Source organism: Cyprinus carpio, chromosome A20 (genome assembly GCF_018340385.1).
Source record: "Cyprinus carpio isolate SPL01 chromosome A20, ASM1834038v1, whole genome shotgun sequence".
NCBI classification, from domain to species: Eukaryota; Metazoa; Chordata; class Actinopteri; order Cypriniformes; family Cyprinidae; genus Cyprinus; species Cyprinus carpio.
In genome coordinates, this window is record NC_056591.1 from 15,400,216 (window position 1) to 15,422,684 (window position 22,469).

General features: G+C 36.1%; 2 protein-coding genes across 9 annotated transcripts in view; one reads left to right on the forward strand and one right to left on the reverse strand.

The window, feature by feature from the left end:
• Nucleotides 1-77: 77 nt before the first annotated feature.
• LOC109077384 (DDB1- and CUL4-associated factor 4-like) lies at nucleotides 78-6,159 on the reverse strand. 4 transcript variants are annotated; one of them, XR_006162760.1, is made up of 16 exons: nucleotides 6,093-6,158; nucleotides 5,052-5,099; nucleotides 4,601-4,740; nucleotides 4,182-4,249; nucleotides 3,932-4,089; nucleotides 3,655-3,737; nucleotides 3,464-3,566; nucleotides 3,025-3,168; nucleotides 2,893-2,942; nucleotides 2,386-2,465; nucleotides 2,196-2,288; nucleotides 1,832-1,929; nucleotides 1,065-1,244; nucleotides 846-960; nucleotides 436-764; nucleotides 78-373 (listed from the first exon to the last, which is right to left on the reverse strand). XR_006162760.1 is itself a non-coding variant. In XM_042777784.1 (15 exons), the coding sequence occupies exons 1-15, from the start codon at nucleotides 6,108-6,110 to the stop codon at nucleotides 532-534; spliced, it is 1,608 nt and encodes a 535-aa protein (XP_042633718.1). In that variant the 5' UTR covers nucleotides 6,111-6,159; the 3' UTR covers nucleotides 78-531. The 4 variants fall into 4 exon arrangements, 3 of the variants coding, with proteins under 3 accessions (XP_042633718.1, XP_042633717.1, XP_042633719.1); XM_042777784.1 differs by having other exon boundaries at nucleotides 78-764; nucleotides 4,601-4,737; nucleotides 6,093-6,159; XM_042777783.1 differs by having other exon boundaries at nucleotides 78-764.
• The window catches only part of LOC109077389 (zinc finger protein DPF3-like), a 38,780-nt gene continuing 22,449 nt past the window's right edge, over nucleotides 6,139-22,469 (forward strand). For 3 of the 5 annotated variants that reach the window (XM_042777786.1, XM_042777787.1, XM_042777788.1), the window contains exons 1-3: nucleotides 7,582-7,732; nucleotides 17,575-17,735; nucleotides 19,938-20,045. In XM_042777786.1, coding sequence (XP_042633720.1) covers nucleotides 7,701-7,732; nucleotides 17,575-17,735; nucleotides 19,938-20,045 — 301 coding nt within the window. In that variant the 5' untranslated portion in view covers nucleotides 7,582-7,700. Of the gene's footprint in view, nucleotides 6,201-7,581; nucleotides 7,733-15,390; nucleotides 15,728-17,574; nucleotides 17,736-19,937; nucleotides 20,046-22,469 lie in introns of those variants that run through there. The other 2 variants (XM_042777789.1, XM_042777790.1) reach the window with 2 other exon arrangements.

Below are 22,469 nucleotides of genomic sequence, written 5' to 3' on the forward strand. Positions count from 1 at the left end.
TTTGTTCCAAACCTGTATGTTTTTAAAAGAAGATATTTTGATTTTATTTTTTCCCCATAAAATGACAGTCAATGGGGTCCAACGTTGTCATTTTATAAACAAAAACAGTTAAAACATTAAATTCATGTTGGGATCTAAACGAAAGATACAGACAAACAAAGTTTGGATTTATTTTGAACATTGAAGAATGGTTTCCCCTCTTTTTTTTTTTTTTTTACAAAAAGTTCCAGCATATTTGAAGCCAAATGCTTCCCCCAAAAGAGAAAAAAAAAACATGAAATTGCACTTTTAGGAGGTATGTTTCAAGTGACTATAATCTAGATATTAAATCTAAAAATATTTTACAAAAATCCATCTATTGATGATATAACGGACAAGAAGTATTCTGAATCCAGTCTAATCCAGAATATTTATTTAAAAAAAAAAAACTACTGGCAAAATGGCATCATTGCGGTCAGTAGGACACAGTAAGAATGGCAACAGATTTATCTTCCACACAGCAGCCTGATTTTCATTTTTAGATGGTAACTGTTAGCACTGACCCTCCAATGTTAGTCCATCCTGATAGTCTTTGTTGTAAGAGTAATAGTACAGATCATGACGAACAGCCATAAGGAGTCCAGGAAGTCCTCTACTACCACCCAGCTGGGAGGAAAACACCACATTTGGGATCGAGTCTTTCCCTGCAGGGTGAGGTGAGGGGATGGTCCTGAGGAGACTGCTGTCGTGGAGGCTCCAGAGCCGGGTGTAGCAGTCCTGACCCACTGCAAACAGCACACAATGAGATGTGGTACAAGCATTGCGATTGCACTGAACTGAAACTGGCTTATATGAAAAAGAGGTACCAGCAAGCAGCAATCCTTCTGGCTCATTGACATGAATGGGTAGGTAGGCATATTCATTGTGGTGTCCTTCATACTGTTTGACGGACCGCTTAACACGGATGTCCCACAGCTTTATCTGTTCAGTGACAATATGAAGGGAGAATAAAAATTGGATCATTCAAAGCTCTAAATTGTTATTAATAGCATGATGGTCATTTTAGTTGCTTATCACAGACAGACCTTGCCCAGCATGTCAGCAGCGAGTAGGTAGTTCTCATCCTGTAGCAGTTGGATCGAGGTGATGGCTGACTCCTGGAAGAAGCGGCTGGTCTTCCAACCGTGACTGCGACCCCTGTCACGCTGACGCAGGTCAATGCTGAAGATCTCTCCTGAGCGACAGCCATTGAACAGCACGGGAGCCTAAAATACGAGGAACATGGCACAAAGTGTCACACAGACATCTTTGCTCACATGCATAAAGTAAAAAAACGTGAGCTAATATCTACAAAAGCTTTCCCCTGCAGAATGTTATTAAGAGTAAAAAAAAAAAAAAAGATTCCATGTCAAATTAGAAAGACTTCCTAATTTTACCAAATACATGTGAACAAGGGATAAATAAGAATTTTGTAAACTAGAAAACTGTTGGCTATTGGTTCACTATTCATTCACTATAACTTTTAAAATCCTGGAGAGTTTAAACATGGTGTAAAAGAGATTTTTATTAATAAAGGATATCATTTTGTTGGAACTTTGTATTTAGGGCTATTATGCACTTCAAAAGGTCCACTCTTTTTTTGTGTGTTGTTGACCTGGACTTGTTCTTGTTATAAAAATGACAGAGCACATTTAAATTATAGTAAAACTGATGGAGACTGGAAAGTAGGAGGAGACAGAAAGTGACAAACATGATGCAGGTTAGATTCAAACCACAAGCATATGCACTACCACTGCACCATGGCCATGACTTCATGGTTGGTTGGGATGAAAAATCATTGTTCTTTTCTCACCCTAACGGCAAACTGTTGAGCTAGAACATCACTGCCTGCGAGGTATGTTGCTCTCCGTCCGGTCACAGCATCAGTCACAATCACTTGTCGAGAAAGGCCTAAGTATCCAAAAAAAAAAAAACACTTCATTAAATAAATATATATATATATATATATATATATATATATATATATATATATATATATATATATATATATATATATATATATATATATATATATATATATATATATATATATATATATATATATAAAGTGTAAACTATAAATTGTAATAACTTTTTTTATTTGTACAGTATTACTGGTCAAATAAATGCAACAGCATAATGTAGAAACGCATACAAACAAGGAGTCAAAAACTGACCAGTGCTGAAGGTTTTATCAGCCTGTGGGTTGAGGCACCATGCACATGACCAAGCTGTGGAGATCTTGAAACTGCACAGCATCCCTGGTTGATCTGATAAAAATATGTCCTTTCAGTATAATAAAGGAAAAACAAATAAAAATGTTTTTTATTCAAAAATGTGGGAGACCAAAAAGGAAACGATTTGTACCTGGATTGAAGTTGCTGAAAAGAGAAGCAGGTAATAAGCTCACACAGCCTGGGGTCTGAGAAATGCCCACCAAACACAACCTAAAAAGACTTGTTAAGAAACACTTCCTCATCGCTTCGAGATGTTTGTGGCTTTATAGTGATTGACTAATAATCATTAATAGAGTAAATATGCAGGTATGCTCCTATTGTAATGATTATGCACTTCATTCAAACTAAGAGTTATTATTTGACCTACATTCATAGAAGTATATCAAAATTAAACAAAGAGAAATCTGAAAGAAGAAAGACTAAATATATTCAAATTAAGATGATATTAACCACCTCCACATCTGTTTTGTGGTAATGTTAACAATTTACTGGCCACTGTTTATGAAAATTTCTGAAAGCTGACACCCCATTAGCGTTTATTTAGTAAAACCACAATACAGATCTACAGTTTCAAAATAAGCATAAAAATAAATAACTGAAGATTTAGTTTTCAGAACCTGAAATGTTTGAAGGATACAGAACATGCGAGTCTGTATGTGTCACAGAGGCCCAGCATACAGAGTTCACCTAAAACAAAATGAAAAGGAAATAGTACTATGAAACACCTTATTTTCGCTGAAAGGAATTCATTTTAAATTCCTCAGGTTACCTTGCGGTTAGTAAAATAAAGGTTATCGCACATCTCCACCGACAGAGAGCCTTTTCTGTAGCCATGGAAATTCATTATGCCATACTTGCAGCCTCCGTGCGACACATCGTTTACTGTAAAGACTCGCTCACAAGCTGAATCTGCCTAATAAGATGCAAAAAGGAGAACACAGTCAGACAGAAACCACAATCACTGCCAAAACGTAATCTCCCTTCTGCTAGTTTTCAAAAGAGTAGACAACTGGAGGCCAAAACCTCAGCAGCAATCTATTTCCATAAAAAAAAAAAAAAAAAAAGAGAGTAACCCACAAATTGTTTGACTGTTCTCAAGTTGCCTGTCCTCAACATAACATGCTGTTTTTCCACTAAGAACACAATTAAATGGACTGAGTTGCCACAGAAATCAAGTTTTACGTTTTTCAATTAAATGAGAGGCTTACAACAATGAGATGGAAGTTATCTGTGTTTGGGCTGGTGGAGTTGGAGCTCTGCACCTCCAGCCTGTGACGCTGCATCCCACTGACTTTCACTTCATGGATCAGCCTGCAAAAATGAGTACACCCTTGGAATCGAATTCATTTTGGGATCCATTTTTTCCCTGGTTGTGTCCACGAGCTATTTTATGTCATACCTAGAATATGAGCTTGGGGGCAGCAGACCCAGATGTCTCTTCTGTAACAGCAATGCAGAATTCAGCCCAGTCCTGGGAGCTTTCTAAACATATTAGGACGAAACAAGAAGAATCACATCTCAACACAATGATTTATTACCGACAAAACCCATCCAAATACTGCAGATATGCTTGTCCATAAAACATCAATAGATTTCTCTCAAAGAGCTTTATAGTTGAAATTTAGTGCAAAAATATAGAGGATATAGAGGACATATTCAGTACTTCCCCAACTCACCTTCCTAGGACCATCATCCTCTGCGAGCAGCGCAGATCTCTTTTTCTCCTCTTCCTTTTTCTGGAGCCCTTCTTTTGTCAGAGGGTTACAGTTGTTGTGTCCAGGCAACAAACGAAAGTAGCGGTTCTTCTCTGGGTCAAAGTAGAAACCTGGCAACTCTGTAAATAATAATGGTTAATGGTTAAATGGATTCATTTGGACTGATAGGACAGAAAGATGAGCAGAGAGATCATGTAAAGTAAAAGTTCACCTGGTGCAGAAGAGGCTGCTGTGGATGAACCTGCATCACCTGCTGTGCTTTCAGAACTAGAAAAAACACTAATGATAATGACTAATATAATGTTAAATACAAGTCTAACTGAAAATAATCTAAACACAATTTGACCAGAAAGACCAGAAACTACCAAAACCACTAAAAAACATTATTCACCCTCTTGTTGTTTTAAACCTGCATGACTGTCTTTTGTGGAAAACAATTCACTTTGACTGCATCTTTTGTCCATAAAATAAAAGTGAATATTACTGAGGCATTCTTTCTGCTTGACATCACCTTTTGAGTTCTACAAAAGAGCTCAAACAGGTTTGCAACATGAGGGCGAGTACATGACATCATTTTCATTTAAAGGAGCGTCTCGGTGAAAACTGATAGACTCAGTCTATGTTAGTTACCTATATTCTTGCTCGTCGTGGAGTGGACGGTGTCTGCTCCGCCACTGTGACTGACTGTGCTGTCTCTGCCGGTCCGTGCCACTCGCTCGCCAGTTCCCCCGCTTCATTTCTACTTCCCAGGAGTCATGCCAGTATATCTGCTGAATTAGTCAAAACAGATTAATGCCTTTAAATTTAAATAAAGAGGCAAAATTATGTATTCATTTTTTGTTTTAGCACATATGAAGAAAAACCTTAACTTTCTGGAGCATTATTAAGAAACTGAGCAGTGATGAAAAACATTGATTTGTTATGGAGCTAACATGCTAAGAATATTATTATGAAACCGCACGTGGCTCGTTCGTTCATGTTAACGATTACTCTTGCAGAAGAGAACTCACGTTAATATATTTATTGATCGCTGGAATAATTTGTAAACTTTATGTAAAAAGGAGAGTCATAATAAACATACCTGATAAAGATGCACTCGTGCTGACTTCCTGTTTGGACATATGACTTCCTCAGAAATATATTTTTAAGGTGTGTTAGTGATGTGTTACGCCCCTCACCATTTTGTGGTTTGTACTGGAGGTTTGATGGAAAAGGTGTGCAACGGTGTGCAACGGGTTGAGATGCGTTTTCTCTTGTTTGGTTTGTGTCAGAAATGTCGGCCCAATCAGCGGCAGCATGTATATAAACCACGCGGTATTAAAGAGACACCTCACACAATGGGTCCTAGTAAAGTAGTTTACAAATGTGTCCGCTGCAGCTCGGTATATGCAACAATTGATGCATGTTTATTTACATTAAAGGCAAAATAACTTAAATAATAAGAGCACAAGTATAGATCTAGAACTTCTTTAAGTCTGTCTAAAATATTTATTAGTAATTGCAATGTCTTCTGGTCTATTTTCTTTCCTTAGGAAGGTGTGCTAGACACTGATTAATGTAACAAACATACTAGACACATTATATATTTTTGATAATGTATTGTGGAGTGACACTTTCATAAACTTTTTCTATACTCCTCTGACTATATAATGGTAAATATCACAAAAGTATAGTACAACAGTGATCGTCAATAATGATAGCCTACTCACAATAAAAATAATATGTTCATATAGATCATAATCACTGTCTTGGAGGTAAGAAGTGGATTATCCTTCACCTGAAATGTTTGTCTTTTCATCCTGAAATGCGGGGCAAATGTTGGATCACAATAATTAGGAACCACAGTTTCCACAAATCCCTTTACTCGATTGGGATGTTCTCTTTCATTCTGGACGGCAAGGGCAGTGACTGTAACATTGAGGGTACTTTGCAGTATTAAACAAGTATTTATATCAATATCATCAGGCTCCGAAAATTCTTCAAAAAGAACACAGAGAATGGCCTTCTCAGCTGCCATAGTTGCAACGCTTGCGTCATCACAACAGGGGGTTCAACACGCCACCGTGTTCCGTTTAAAAAAACGTTTTGCAACGTTTTGTCGGGGCTGACCGCAGATGACTTCCTCAGAACACCAGGGCATCCCGCCTCCTTACTGTTCATTGGTGGAACCCCGAGACTTTGGGATAATGGGGTTTTTGAACGGGAGTTTGGTTAAATCCCCTAAAATAAGGTACGTGGTTCACACAAGATCAAGATACTTTCACGTTTTATTCTGCGAAATAAAACACACCAGTTACACCTCACTCGTGATTTTTTTTAACTGTTACGTTTCGTAAAAAAGACGGTTTTCACTAAAATAAGCTTAATCTTACCATATCCAAAAACTCGCTCACTCTGCTGTTATTTAATAGAATGAATGCACTAGAATTTTATTGAATAGTAAGTGGAGATCGGTTTTTAATTAAAATATTAATATTAGTCAAGGATTAATTGACCTTTAATGCACATTGTTTCTAAATGCACAGAAATGCGTGCATTCATATGTCTTTCAGTTATGATTGTTTCATTTATTCACTATACTATTTATTACTAATGTCTCATTTCAGTTTGAGTTTGGCTCTAGTTTTGTATTTATTCCAGTGTATATGAAAAGGTTCATGTAGCGTGGGTTAAAATAATCCACAGGAGTATATGCTTTTCACTGAACATTTTAAAAATAAGTTTGAAGAAGTTGTGGGAAGCTTGGTGGTGGTGACGCTGAAGGCGAGCGACCCTGGTGCTGTAGTTCGTTTATAGCCTAAGTTTAGCTTTTAAGCTCTGGCGCTTTTATTTAGGCTTCAAAATTCATAAAAGTTGTATTATTTTGTAAAGATTATCTTGCTGGACAACACGTGTAAGTTTCATGAACTATGATTAAACACATAGCTTATATTTTTTTTTTTTTTTTTTTGCGATAATCCAAAAGCCTTTTTGTGGAGGGAACCACTGCGACGCTAACCATAGACATATAAATACTATGTCTATGACGCTAACAGCCGATCCGCCTACAAAGTGACGTCATAGCTCCCCCACTCTATGGAAATAATGTGACTGGACAATGAGCTGTCAATCACGTCTCGTTGACATACAGAAACATACACGAAGCTAAAGAAATTAATAAAAATATAAACAGCTCTAATTAGCAAGATGCAAATGTGTTTTAATGATGATCGTTGTATGTATTTATATTGAAATGACAAACGGATAAAAAACAATATAGGCACAAAATATATAACGATAGCCTATATACAGTTTATTTACATTATTAATTTTATTACCATATATTGTTAATAAATTTTATATATATATATATATTTAAAATAGGCTCTATACAAATCACCAATCACAATTATGTAGCAGACTTCAATAATACAATTAAAATAAAAATCTAGTTAAAACTGACAAATTAATGTTATTTCATAAAGACTACAAGAGGCTCTTATTCTGTTGCTGAATGTAAAACAACACATGCAGTTTGCATAAATAGCGCTACTTTATCTCTTCAACTTACCAAGCAGGTAAAGATGTTGAAATGTTTATAATTTTGACAGCTCACAGAAGCCACGCCCAGATTCTGATTCCTAGTATTGTATTGGCCAGACTGCCGGACACTGAGGTCCGTATTGGCTGTTTTTCTTTCACAAGAAAGAACTCAGAAGAGATTTGGAATATTGGGTTACAGTGTGGCAAAATGGCGACTGTCATTCAGAATCCGCTGAAAGCGTAAGTAATTATAAACATTATTTTCGCTCGTTTTCGAAAATGTGCTGTATTACGCATGATTTAGAGCGTAGGTTCAAATCGAGTCTCGAAATAGGACTGTACGCACCGTACATTTTGTATTTCAGGAAATTCAGTCCCAAACGAATAACTGTTTAATCCATGTAGTTTCTCTTTGTGTGGGTGTAAAATGTATATAAACATATGCAATTACATTAGAAGCGTGGTGTTCGGACATTCATTCTGCAAAATATGCAATATGTGTGTCTCAGCATTCAGCCTCTGATGGTCAGTGTTAGTGCAGCATTATTTCGGATGCAATGCTTTGAGAGTGTAACGCTACACACTCCGTTGTCTTCTTTGCAGGACACCTAGATAAAGCCTCGGCCATATATGAAATCTGTCGGGATGAGCTGTCATATGAGCGCACTGTATGTCACGACAAACAACTTATAACGTAAAACAATCATTTAAAGATTCAGATGCAACGTGGTGATGTAAACTGATTATGTGTTTCGGTTGCATTATTGTTTTAAAAATGCCTATAAGATGACATCGAATAATTTCCTTGTTGTGGCCTATGGAGAACTGACAGACCCTGTCACATACACATAGAGTATTGGAAAGTGGCAAGAACGAGTGAAATATAAAATATGTTAATTTCCCATAAGAATGAATTCGATAACTTTCTCTAACGCACACACAGCTTTCAGTTGTGTTAAGTCCCTTCGTTAGTGTACACCCGCGTGATAGTAAACATTACATCGGAAATGGTTTGGTATGAGATATACATTGATATTTGTGTCGTGTCTAGTGAAGAAACGCCGTTTTATTTGTGATGACATATTATAGTAATATAAAAACAGGCTAACAATCATGAAGTCAAGATATAAGTGATGAATAACAATGGAATTCTCTGTTGTTTGTTTGTTGAAGTGCACGTGACAGAATTCCAGGTTCTACTACATTACATTTATTAGAGCTTTAAGAAGGGGTCAGAAGGATTTGCCCTTATCACTGGCTTTTGTCAATACCTTTTGGTTTTAACTGAGTACTCCTGACGTGGAACTTTTTAGGAATTGGTTTTAAATATTTGATGGAGAAAGAGAGTATTTACTTTCAGTGTGATCTCTTATAATCATTAATCTTGACATTAATAAAGCAAATACATGTCACCGTTTGAATTTCACGTATGCATTTATCCAATGCTATTCCTACAATAAATAGTGAGTGGACAAATTGCAGTTCTGCAGGCATTTAAAAGAAAAGAAAGAAAAAGTCTAGGTATCTATGTTTAAAAATGGTTAAAGATCAATAAATACTCATGCTATATAATATATGTTATATTTATGCAATACCTAGTCATGTTTTATAACCTATAATTTATTATATGTGTGTGTGTATTGCATAACTATATTGCATGGCATGAGTAACTACATTATTTATAAAGTGTGTCTTTTGGTCATGTCTTATCTTGCAAAGGAGTGAGCTAGGATTGCATCTGGTGCCTCCTCAAAAATAAAATAAAATAAATAAATAATAATAATTAACACCCTTGGATTCATACCAGCCTAACTCATAGTTACTTTAGTGATTCATCTCCATTCAAACTCAAGCTGATTTGTCGATGTAAGTATGTGCGCTGAGGGGGATGCACCATCTCTAAATGCTGTGGTGGAGCAGATTAGCAATATCCCAGGATCCCTCAGTTCCCATCTGTTCTGATGACTAGCCGCAGAGATGTCAGTGGGCAAGAGACAGAGCCCCATCTGCTCCAGATCAGGGACATAAAGCTCCCCTCCCATCTCACCAAAAAGACATCAGGGGGTCACTGGGAGCAGGAAAAGGAGCCGTGCTCACCTGTCTGAGCACACTTTTATCTTTTTTCCCTTTTCCCAGTGCTACTATTCTAAATACTTTGCTATAAAACAGTAAGCATGTTCCCTTATTGTGTTATGGAGGAATCTGTGAATGTTGGATTTGGTTAACAAAGACTGTTACTTGTATAATTTGGCTGTATTTTCTTCCTCTGTAAATCTCATTATGTTGCCCAGGCAAATAATGTGTTTCTTGTCTGGTTGTTCGTTGTGAATGAGATTACTTCCCACCGCTGTTAAACACAAGTGTTGTTTTCTACCAAGGAGCAGTCATATTATATACTGTGTTCAACAATATTTAGTCTATTCATTTATTAGTGTCTGGAGAGCGGGGTCAGGTGGTTTGCGTTCGTTTCGTCTCATATAAATCGAGGGGGAGTTGAGGAGGTGAATATGTGGGGTTTAGGTTAAGGCGCTTGGAGTAGCCTGCTCCCCTCCCCCCATCTTCATCTGTCTGGATGCATTTCGTTTTCGCATTACAACTGCACTGCAAACACCGTTGAGCCAGAGGTCTTTGTGCGTTCAGGGACAGGGGTTTGTGCTGGGATAGACTCCACTACTCCAAACCCTTTTCCTGTTTAGCATGTTTCTTTTTGTATATGCCGAGTCTCTTTAAAAACATGTTTTTACACAGCTAAAATAATATGGATTGCAAAAGAAGAGAAAGAAAGAGAAAGAAATGGACATAAAATAATAAAACAAAAAAACTGAAAGGAAAGCATATTTTACATGCCTCTCTTCATTCCATTCCATAATCCATTTGCAAACAGTCTAGAGCTCTACATCACCTTTTTTATTTTCTTTTAAATAAAGACACAAAATATTTGCTAACAAGGCCGACAACTGTACACTCCAGGACTTCTCCAAGCTCTTCTGGCCTCTCTTTCTTGCTGAAGGCCCTTTCTTTATTCAGCGCTGAGGGGTTCCTCTCAGAATGTGTGCGATATCATGAAAGCACAGCAGTCTGATGGGGCACCTATAGCTTCCTCACAGCCTAAATTTGCTCTTCAAGACTGACTAAAGAGGTTCAGAGCAGAGCTGAATTAGGCCTTGCATTTCCATTACAGTCATACATTATTTTACAGATTCATAATAAATCATAAAAATTAAAATTTCTGGGTGCAACTTGCACGTAAATTACCACAAGAAAAGGCATCTTCTAAATACTTTTATACTGTAGCTTCAAGTTTGTTTAACTATATGATTTGCCTTATGAATAGGGATAGAAGTTTAACACTGAAAAACAATATAATACACTACCATTCAATTTTATTGTGTGTCAAATAAATGCTGCACTTTTGAACTTTTTATTCATTAAAGAATTCTGAATTATGAATGTATCATGGGTCCACAGCACATCTTCTGTTTTGACAGCGACAATAATAAAACAAGTTCCTTGAGAATAAAATCAGCATATTGGAATTATTTCGAAAAGATTGTGTGGCACTGAAAATTGGAGAAATGACTGCTGAAAATTCAGCTTTGCATCTGGAATAAATTAAATACATTAAAATAGAAAACCATTGTTATAAATTGTAATAATATTTCACAGTATTACTCGTTTTTTCTGTATTTTTTAATCATATAATTTTAGCCTTGGTGAGCATAAGATTACCAAAATTTACAAAATCGTACTGACCAAACTTTTGAACATTATATTTAACAGGTGAGTACTGATAAATTAAAAATCTCCAATGTCTGCTGATAATTGATATGGTCCTGATATATCAGTGCTAAAAATTACAGTAAAAATTGTTTATATGCCATGAAATAAAAATTAAACCTGCAATTAATGATTCAAATTCAGTGAAGCTGAATTGTTAAATGCCTAAATTCTGTTGTAAAGGGTCAATGCTTTTTGGTATGGCAAACGTAGCCCCAGTAATTAATGGTCAATTGGATTACAGGCATGTAATGAGTGAATGTAGTGAATGTGGTGCACTCAGTGCCCTGGGTGTTCAGAGAGAGAGAAAGAGAGAGAGACTACAGCTTCTGTTTTCAGCCTCTTCATCTCCCCATAGACACAGAAAAGATCCTGACTGTGATGGATCACTCTCTCTGTTCTCACTATACACCATGGAGGGCAAATCCCTATTCATACCAGCACCTCCCTATCCTCCGGTGCAGCACAGACTATTTTAAAATACCCATACAATCACATAAAATGCTGTAAAGTGAAATATTTTGAAGAGGTTTAAACTTTAAAGGTGACATATTTCTTTATCTGTAGGAAACAGCATTTCAAGAATCCCATTGGTCGTTGAACAGAAAGCTTTACCCCAAATTAGCACCATTGGTTGAGCCAAATGTTGCTGTGTTTAACATAAAAAATGGCACACTTCATCTGGAAATCTGGACTTCTTATGAAGCATTTGTGGTGAGATGTGTGAATGAGTTGATTTGAACAAGCAAGCCATGATGATTAAAAAAAATCTGATACTGCATTTCAGTTAAAGCAGATCTTGTTTATTTGCACTGATGAAAAGCTTCCTTAGGAAGTGTTTTGAGACAAGACGTCTCTGTGCTAACTAATGAAAGCTTAATCACATTTGGAGAGCCGGTTTACAAAGCACGTGTCTAATTGAAATGCAGTGCTGATTATCACGACACTATGCATATGTATTTGAAAACGAACAACAATTCTCTGTGCAACGCCTACCTAAGCCAATGATTATTCATGGACACCTGTCCTTAGAGAGATCATTCGGATTAAATCAAACTAAGGGGGTCATTTGAATATGAAAGACATCTTCTACATCCTTAAGAAGTGTGGCTATGTTCTTTTGAGACACTAGTGAGACACCCCTGTTGTTCAAGTAATATGAAAATAGACGCTGGCTGAGTAAAGGGGCCTCTAGCCTCTGAGTTACACACAAAACTGTGAATGAGCCACAGCTCTGCTCTGTTGAATAAAGAGTAGGTATTAATTTCCTAAGAGCAGCCCTGGCACAAAGCACATGGCTCAGTGGTTCATTTAGCAGTTTTCATAGAGGCTGAAATAGGCTGATAGAAAACGCTTGTTTACAAATGCATTTGAATTAGATGTGTGAAAAACTGAATAAATGTTTAGTCTTCAGCTAATTTTCTTTGCTCTACCTCTCATTGAGAACCTATTTTCTGCTGCTTTTCGGTCAGCAGTGTATTTTTCCTACAAACAAACAATTATTTTATATAGTAAACTGGTTATTGGGTCTATCAGCTTGGCACCATTTATTTTCCAGACATTATATAATAAATTATATAATATCTAGTAATAACAACAATCTTAATAATTTTATATGGTCACACTTACAGTTCTCCCTATTAACTAACTTTTAACCAGGGCTGCCCCCTAATAGTCAACTAACCTTTATTGCGCTTTTCCACTGCATGGTACGGCACAGTACGGTTCACTTTTGGGGGGTTTTCCACTGGGTACAGTACCTGGTACTTTTTTCAGTACCACCTCAGTGGAGGTTCCCAGCAAACTGACCAAAACGTGACGTGTAAACTCTGCTGATCATGGATTGGCCGAAGAGAATCGTCACTACCTGTCACTGAACTTGCGACATGAGACACAACAGAACCACTAGATTTAAATTAGCAGAGCACAGCGTAACTTTTTGAACGAGTGCAACTTTTTTTAACAACCAAAAATGTCTGTTTGGTTGTCCGCTGAGGAAGTACAGAGTCAGACGTTCCTCTCATTGATAGCTGAGGAGTGGATCCAGCGTGAGCTTGATTGGATGACACAGAATGAAAAAGTTTTTCAGGAATAGCGTAGGTAACGTTAGAGGCGGCGCAACTATAATGACATGTGAATAGTCCCACCCACTCTAAAGCAGTACTAAACTGCAGTAGAAATACAAACCAAACTGAGCCGAGCCGTGCTGTGCCGTGCCATACCGAACCATTCCATGCAGTGGAAAAGTAACATTAGTTGAATAGAAGTGGCTTGGTTGACCAAATTTTATTAGTAGTCGCAGAAAAAAAAAATCCACAGGAAGTGGTGAGGTCACGCAGTCTGTGACAGACAGATCGTTAATGGCTGGATTTTGTGGTAATGCAGTACCTCCAAACACTCGCCTATCATACATCGAAATCATCTGAAATATGTTAGTAGCAACTTTACATGGCCGCTCAATCTAATGTTAACCTAGAAGAATACGCTATTCCAGTGTCTGTGCGGAGTGTGAAAGTTTCCGCCGCCGGTGCGGTCACTTGCTCTTTAAATACTCTGTCATTTTGGTCATACAGATAAGAGTAATACATCTTTTGAATCTGGAAAGCCTCTACGTTTATTTGTGTGCACTCACTATAACAACAAAACATTGCGCTTTTGTAAAATAATGAAAGCAAACAGGCTCTTTGAGCATGAAACTCCGTGTATACTTGGCTTACAATTCAAACCTGAAAAAACAAATATTCTCAAATTATGTAATCCATATGAAACTTGCATGCAGGCGCATTCACTATTGTGGAGATGACGAGTCAGTTTAAAAGACTTATTTTCTTAGGTTGTGTAATCCGAGTACAGTAGGTTATAGGTTATCAATAGATTATTAAAATGCTAATGCAGTTTAATCTTACTGTTTTTCCCTGACACATTCATCATCATTACTTTTTCCGGTGTGCTGTGGCAAGCTTGATTGTTTATTAATAAATGTGCGATTAGTCGACTAATGCTTAAAATGAACGACTACTAGTCGACCAGAAAAATCTTTAGTCGAGGGCAGCCCTACTTTTACCCACAACTTTTTCGTTTTTAAATTATTTTTTAATGATTATTAATTTTTTGTTGGTTAGTTGTTAAATTTAGGTATTGGGTAGGATTAAGGGTGTAGAATAAGATCATGTAGAATATGTGTCTTATAAGTACTAGTAAACAGCCAATATCACTAGTAATAGGCATGCTAATAAGCAACTAGTTAATAGTGAGAATTGGTCCCTATACTAAAGTGTTACTTTTTATACTTATTTGTACTTATTTATTTTATAAATGTACTATTAAATATTAAATATACGTAAATGAAAATAATAACACATAAATAACACAACAAATGCGTGAATAGTTAACAATAATATTATTATTATGATAATGTTTTTTTTTTTTTGTTTTAGTTATTATTTTTTTTTGTATGAATGAATATATTTAATTAAGTTATTTTTAAAAGTAATCATGATAATTTTCTAATGATAATTAATTTAATGTTAAATAAATTATTGAGTATTACATATACAGAATTGAAAATACATAAATAACAACAAAGGATTATTACTATAATTATTAATATATATATATATATATATATATATATATATATATATATATATATATATATATATATATATATTGCTGCAGTATAATTGTTATTGTATAATTTTTTTATTGCAATAATAAAATATAAAAAAGTTTTGGATTTTGTTTTTCAGACACTTAATATTTAATACATTTTATAATTATGAATCAACCCAATAAAATAATTAGTTTCCATTTCTTTTTCCATTCAATGTGCATTGTAGATGTTTTGCACTAGTCTACGTCTTAAGAACCTCACAGAAGAATTTAAATCCATAACGCCCTGTTATGACACCTAGCTGAATGTTTACACATTCCAGTGTCATACCATCCCACAATTTTGGTGAGCTCACATAGACTGTGAGAAACCCAGCTTTAACCTTTCTCTTTCAAATTGAAAGGATTTTACTTGACCAAAGTCACATTTCTGTTTCCTGACCACACATTATTATAACATGCATCATCTATTGTACTGTCATGCTCTTGAGGGTTGTGAAAATCAAATATTGTGACATATTTAATAAACATTCCTTCTATTCTCCTCAATTGATAACTAATCGATATTAAAAGAGTGAAGATCTCAACGACCTTCAAGAGGCTCTCTTTATCCGTGCCTCCAGGGAGGTGGCAGAGAGAATACGTCTTCCAACACACCACTCAAACTGTTTACATAATTGCTCCACTCTTTTGACCAGAGTCCTTGCCTCGAGTGTAATACGGGAGGCCATGAACACACAGTATGTTTATAGTAGAGGTTTTGTATGGGGGAGGATGTATGAAGCTTGATGAAGCTCTCTTCTTAAGATGGTGCTGATAGACACCGTCATCATCAGCTGCTCATTGGTAAGCACTTGTCATCTCTAGGGGCTGTTATGGTTTTGTTTAAGGTGCTGAAAAGTAGTTGTAGATCGACTCTGAGAGGGAACTTGAGTTGAGAGCCATCAGGGCAGTTTAGTCCAGTGGAGCATGTTGATGATTATGGGGATAGCGGCTTTCACACAGGTCGTGGGCGCTCTAATGCGGGCCTCTGTCACTGCAACTTACATAATGACTCTTGCAGTCTCCAGCTGATAGTTCAGGCATTTCGTTTCAGGGAAATAATGCTCACAGGAAGCCCAGGAAAAAGGGTGGAATATAATGCTGGAGGAAGGAAGAAATAGATCTGGAGATTTTCAAGATGAATGATGAGAAATATCAAGAATTCAACAGCTGATTTTGGAGATAATACTGTTTTCAGTGTTTTTTTTTTTTGTTTTTTTTTGGTAGAGACTGGAAATCATTCTGGTTTCTATTTTGATTTCAAATATATTCTGGTTTCTTATTTTTTTTAATGATTATTTTAGTCATTTCAGAAAGAATGGATGATGTTTAGACAACAGAACAATGAAATTCATATTTATTCCATCTAGCAATTGTTATCTCACCTAGACACATACAGTACTTTGTATATATATATATATATATATATATATTATATATATATATATATATATATATATATATGTATATACTATCAGAAAAAAAGTCAAACATGCTATCATCATTTACTCACCCTAATGTTGTTTTAAATCTGTATGACTTACTTTCTTTTGTGAAACACACACTGACACACACATACACACAAAGATATTGAAGAATGTTTGGAACAGTTGAAACAGTGAAAGTCAGTGGGGTCCATATGGCTGTTGCAATATAACGGTGTTGACTCACTGTGATATCTTAAAAATGTAATAAGGACTTTGTGTTAATACTACACATACTGTAATATTTTAAATAACTAATTTAGTATTAGTATTTGAAATCTGGAAACAGGTTGATACTCCAACTAAGCATGGTGTTGGTATTGTAACACTGGTTACCACCCATCACAGAAAACAAAACGGAATCCTTTTTTTAAAAAAAAGTACAAAAGTGTACCTTTTGAAAAGGTACTGCCCCAGTGACAGCTTTTGTAACTTTTTTTCTGAGAGTGTAGGTTTGGAATGATATGAGGAATATGAACTGTTTCGTGTTCATACTTACAGACGTTCCAGAATGGTAACAGTGTTATTTGAATGGAAATGGTTCTGAATAAGAACTGGTTTTCCATTCTCAAACCTACTTTTGGGAGTAGACTAGGCTATCAAATGTTAGTTGTCTCATACCTCTGCTTTTCATACCTGCCTGCTCTCTTTCTCTTCTGCTCCCTCGAAACACTGAGGCTCTTTGTGTCACCATGTTGAGTTGGAATACTCCTCTTTGTCCAGCCCAGCATTCCTCACATATCTGTGTATCCTCTAGTCCATAGAAGACTCATCTAATAGAATCAGGAGGCAGGTATGGGGAGAGAAGCCATGCAGGCTGACTCAGGTCCAGTGTCTCTTCTGTCTTCAAATTTGGAAATTGGTAGTTACATCTCTGTGCCTTTTGACTACTACATAGAGAATGTAAGTCTGTGGGAAAGTGAATTGTGAAAAGAAAGCATGTCCCAGAGGCTCAACAGCACAAAACACTTGAAGCTGTATTGATCTGCAGTGGTATTAGGCAACAAAAATAGCCGTATCTTTTCCAAAGTGAGGTATTTGGATACTATTGATTATTAGTTGAAGGTGGCACTGCTCAGAATCTCTTTTTAATGATTCATACTTGTATGGACTGGCATGGTTTATGCTAAAGCCAGGCTTCCTCACCAAAAAATGTTTCTTCTTCAGGCTCGGGGACCAGTTCTACAGGGAGGCCATTGAGCACTGTCGCAGCTACAATGCCCGCTTGTGTGCGGAGCGCAGCGTACGCATGCCCTTCCTGGACTCTCAGACGCGCGTAGCTCAGAACAACTGTTACATCTGGATGGAGAAGCGACACCGGGGGCCAGGTAGCACCTTCTGCATTTACCTTTAAAATAATATTAACACCAAAAAGATTTGGAATAAAAAGTTGACTCCAAAAAAAAAAAAAAATTACATTATGTACCTACCCTTATGTTGTTACAAACCTGTATGCTGATATTATTATTATTATTTTTTTTCTTTTGATTTATTAAAGAAAAATAAATATTCATGAAGAATCTTTACTGTTCATAGTCTGTTAAGCTCCAAAAATGAACAAATGAATTAATATAATATAATATAATTATTAATATTATTAGCATTTATTTATTTAATAAAATGTATAGCAAAACACATACAAGGATTATATAGAAATATAACTATATTATATAATAATATTATAAAACTTGTATACATTTATTAAAACAGTAAATAAATAAGTGGTCCACCATGTAGTAACTTCATGTGTGTTTATGTGACTGGCTGAAAGTTAAACTTGTCAACTGTATAGGTGATTGATCACTCTTTTTGTGTTTTTTTCAATGAAGTGAATCTTTAACGAGATTGATTTGTTCATGAATCCAATGACTGTTCTGGTCACCCTGGTTCTTGAGTTAACAGCTCAATGGACAGTAGGATTACACTGAATAGTGGGTACAATTTCAGCCTGTTTCTATTAACTACTAAATGGTAAAATTTAAATTGTATGGGGGTTTTTCGTTTTGTTTTTGGAGCTTAAAAGCCAGTCAGTCATATGAGATTGGGATGACATGACGGTGAGTAAATGATATTTTGGGTGAACTCTCCTTTTAATGAAGAGGTGTGGTGTGCTAGCATATATTAGCAATTTTTTACTTATATTGCATATGTGTTCATGTGCATTAAACGAACTAGAGAAGGAGTTTGTAGGGTGCTGTGGTCTCAAGACAATCATCTAACCAAATGTAGACTGCATCATGCCATTTGGATAAGTTGGACTTTGGCACTTTACACTCTGATTTTAAAATCCACTTAAAATGTAGCTATTTAACGATAAAGACTGATGAATTTCATTTTAAAGCAGATGGCACAGAGAGTGTAATCAAACTTTGTGTTGATGAGTGTTTATACAGCATACTTGTGTTTAGGAAATTGTAAGTTTGTAACATGTTAAATAATGCATTGCACTATTCAGTGTAATGAGGCAGAAGTATGTCTCTAGTCTTTCAGCAACATTCCTTTCCTTATTATCTGACCAAAACAGCCAATATCTAGATATACAGCTGCCAAAGGGAACAATATGCCTGCCGAGAACCGGACAAAAATAGAGTCAGCGCCTCACAGCTAAAAGCTCCATAGCCACACCCTACACTTTGTGGTAGACCAGTGTTTATTGGATGTTTTTTTATTCTGGGTCTCTCTCTCTCTCGCTTTTGATTCCTCTATTTTACCATTAGAGACTGGATAGATGAATAACTGAGACCATGTGCCTCACAGATCTATGTAACTGCACAGATTATGCGTTATGAGCAAATCAGAGAGAATGACCCTGTGAAAACCCCTGATGCCAGCATTTTTATTTAAGACGTTTAATTCAAGTTCTTGTGTTTAACGCTCTATCCAGACAAGACTCGTTTTGTGTTTCTCAGAGTGATGCCTGTAAGTGAAAATTAACATTTACATAATCTGTCCTTCAAAAGTTTGGGGTCAGTAAGATTAGTTTTTAAATAAATTAATACTTTTATTCAGCAAGGATGCATTAAATTGATCAAAAGTGACAGTGAAGACATATATAATGTCACAAAACATTACTATTTCAATCATAAATTCTGTTCTTTTGAACTTCCTATTGATCAAAGAATCAGAAAAAAATACTAAACAGAAATTAAATATTAAACTTATAAATTAGAAATGTTTCTCGAGCACCAAATATTAGAATTATTTATTTATCGAATAATTATCTGGAGTAATGACTAGTAAAAATTAAGATTTGCTATCACATAAATAAATTACATTTTAAATATGTTAAAATGGAAAACAGTAAATATAAGTTGTAATAATATTTCACATTATTGCTGTTTTTACTATATTTTTAAATAAAAAAATGCAACCTTCCAATCCAAACTGGTATATGAAATCACAGATATCCTCCATTATTAATTTCAACCTAAACATTGTTTACAAAAATAATCCCATCCAAATAGTAATTATATGAAGAATGTGTGTAAGAGCCTATTCAAACCATGCTACTACTGTCTGTTTGATTGCAGGGTTGGCAGCAGGTCAGATGTACAGCTACCCAGCACGTTGCTGGAGAAAGAAGAGGCGACTTCACCCACCACTTGACCCCCAGCTTCGCCTTTGTGAACTCCGACTCGGTGAGTGGCTAATTGTGTTATTTTCTCTCAAGCTTACATTTTGGTTTTGAATTCTTTCTTGCTGCACTTTTCCCTCCGTCCTTGCTTCTTTGCTCTGAGGTCATTCAGAGGCTGTAGAACTGGCCCATCTGTGTCTCATTATCTTCTCTGTGTCCGTGTATGCCCTGACCGGGCCCCTTTAATCATTTGGCCATACAGCTTTAGAATGTAAGTCTTGGAGACTGATTGGGGAGCTACAGAAGGGCTTGAAGAACTCGATAAAGGCACATAAAGGCCTGTCTGTGTCAACAAGAAAGCCACTCTATTATTTTCTTAGCTGTCCCTGGAAATACAATAGCAGTAAAGCAATATAAGAACCCCTGACCTTCACTTGGAGCTCAGCCAGCATGAGTTCAGCTGAAAAACAGCGAATAAAACTGATTCAGGACATGAAAGAGAATGTGATTGCTTTCCAATAATATAGATATCAGAAGAAGGATTTGAGTGACAAAATAACTCCTACCAAGTATAATTAACCCCTCCAAAGCACCCCTCAAATCACATGACTGCTCTCCTGAGCCATTCAGACATTTTGGTATGATGAATATTTAAGATGCATTGTAGTCTACTCTTAGGGATAGTTCATGCACAAATTAAGGTTTTGTCATTATTTACTCACTATCATGTTGTTCAGTTTCTATATAACTCTCTTTGAAGAATATAAACTAACGTTTAAATGTTTGGGGATGCTACGATATTTTCATGTTTTTGAAAGTCTCTTTTGCTCACAGAGGATAAGTGCATGAAGATTAGTAAATAATGACATCATTTTCATTTTTGAGTGAACTATCCCTTTAAGTTATGTGCTTTCCAGAGTCCTGGAATCGTAATATTTACACTATAGCGAGGCATAATTCTGGTCTGTTACAGCAGGACATCGTTCCTATGCTTCCTGTCTGAAATGTGTTTGTGTTGTACATTTCTGGGTGCTCAGCCACTGTAAACAGGTTGGGTGTCCAATATCCTATTTAAGTCTGGTTCATAACGACAAGCAAGCAAGCTTAATTCCAATGTTCATGTTCATGTGCTGTCTTTTTCTCCACAGCAGATGTGGCATGTAGAACAGCCTCTAATTCAAAAAAACTGATTCAGTCAGGCTATTTTGCCTGCTATATAATCACGCCACTGTAACAACACCAAATAGCTGCATCTCAGTGAACTGCTATGTTCATTATGATCTATGCCTTCCATATGAAACAGACTCCTCAGCGTGATCTTGCTAAATTCTTAATTAAAAGCAGTAAATAGTCTTTCCAGTCAGCGTGTGCCTTTTCAGTGCCAATGTTGTGATTTAATGGCATGCATAAATATTGCAGTGCTGTATTATATTGCGATGATTAAGACCTTATGATTTGTGTCTGTAGACATCAACCTCTCTTAGCCTCTTGTTCATGATTGGCGGCTAGAGACGGGGGATGGGCAGCTGCAATCAGCGCCTGACTGGCACTATGCGCTATTTTCAGCTCCTCTCCCAGGGGAAGAGTGTGTCTCGGCTCAATCAGACACAAAGAGAATAAAGACAAGGACAGAGATTCATAAAAACATTCTCAATCATGTACACACATACTGAGTAGGAACATCTTAAAGCAAACATATGATATGGTCATCAGAAACCACAGCTTCTGGGAACACTTTAACTCCACTGATGCAGATTATAGATCAGAAAACAATTAAAATGTTGTGACAGACCTAAGGGTGTGTTTCTACCCACTCCTTAGTTTACTAGTAAGTGCACTTCTCAGAGAGTCAGCCATTTCTAAACTGTCATTGTCATTGCACTTAAACGTTCACACCCTACCTAGAATGCACTGTAACAACCAGTGAACATCAGATGTTTACTCAGAAATGATCATCAGATGCTTATCAAAAATGATCATGTCTTTTCTTTAATTTTGCATTCCTCATGTGCATTAAAGGGGAAAAACCTATGCCAGTAAAAGGTTGATACAGTAATTAGAGATATTAAAAGATATATACAAAGATAAAGATCCCCAAAAAGACTATTTTATTTTGTTTTATTTATACTACCATTCAAAGGTTTCCAATCGGTCCGATTTTTTTACAAACCCGATTCCAAAAAAGTGGGGACACTGAACAAATTGTGAGTAAAAAAGGAATGGAATAATTTACAAATCTCATAAACTTATATTTTATTCAAAACAGAATTTAGATAACATATCAAATGCTGTAAATGAGACATTTTGAAATGTCATGCCAAATATTGGCTCATTTTGGATTTCATGAGAGCTACACATTCCAAAAAAGTTGGGACAGGTAGCAATAAGAGGCCGGAAAAGTTAAATGTACATATAAGGAACAGCTGGAGGACCATTTTGCAACTTAATAGGTCAATTGGCAACATGATTGGGTATAAAAAGAGCCTCT

What these genes read in the sequence shown, in the direction of transcription:
- LOC109077384 (XM_042777783.1), bottom strand. An exon ending in AGGATGATGGTCCTAGGAAG is followed by an intron (nt 3,738 to 3,931) that starts GTGAGTTGGGGA and finishes TAATATGTTTAG; the next exon opens with AAAGCTCCCAGGACTGGGCT. An exon ending in TTTCAGCAACTTCAATCCAG is followed by an intron (nt 2,289 to 2,385) that starts GTACAAATCGTT and finishes TATTTTTATCAG; the next exon opens with ATCAACCAGGGATGCTGTGC.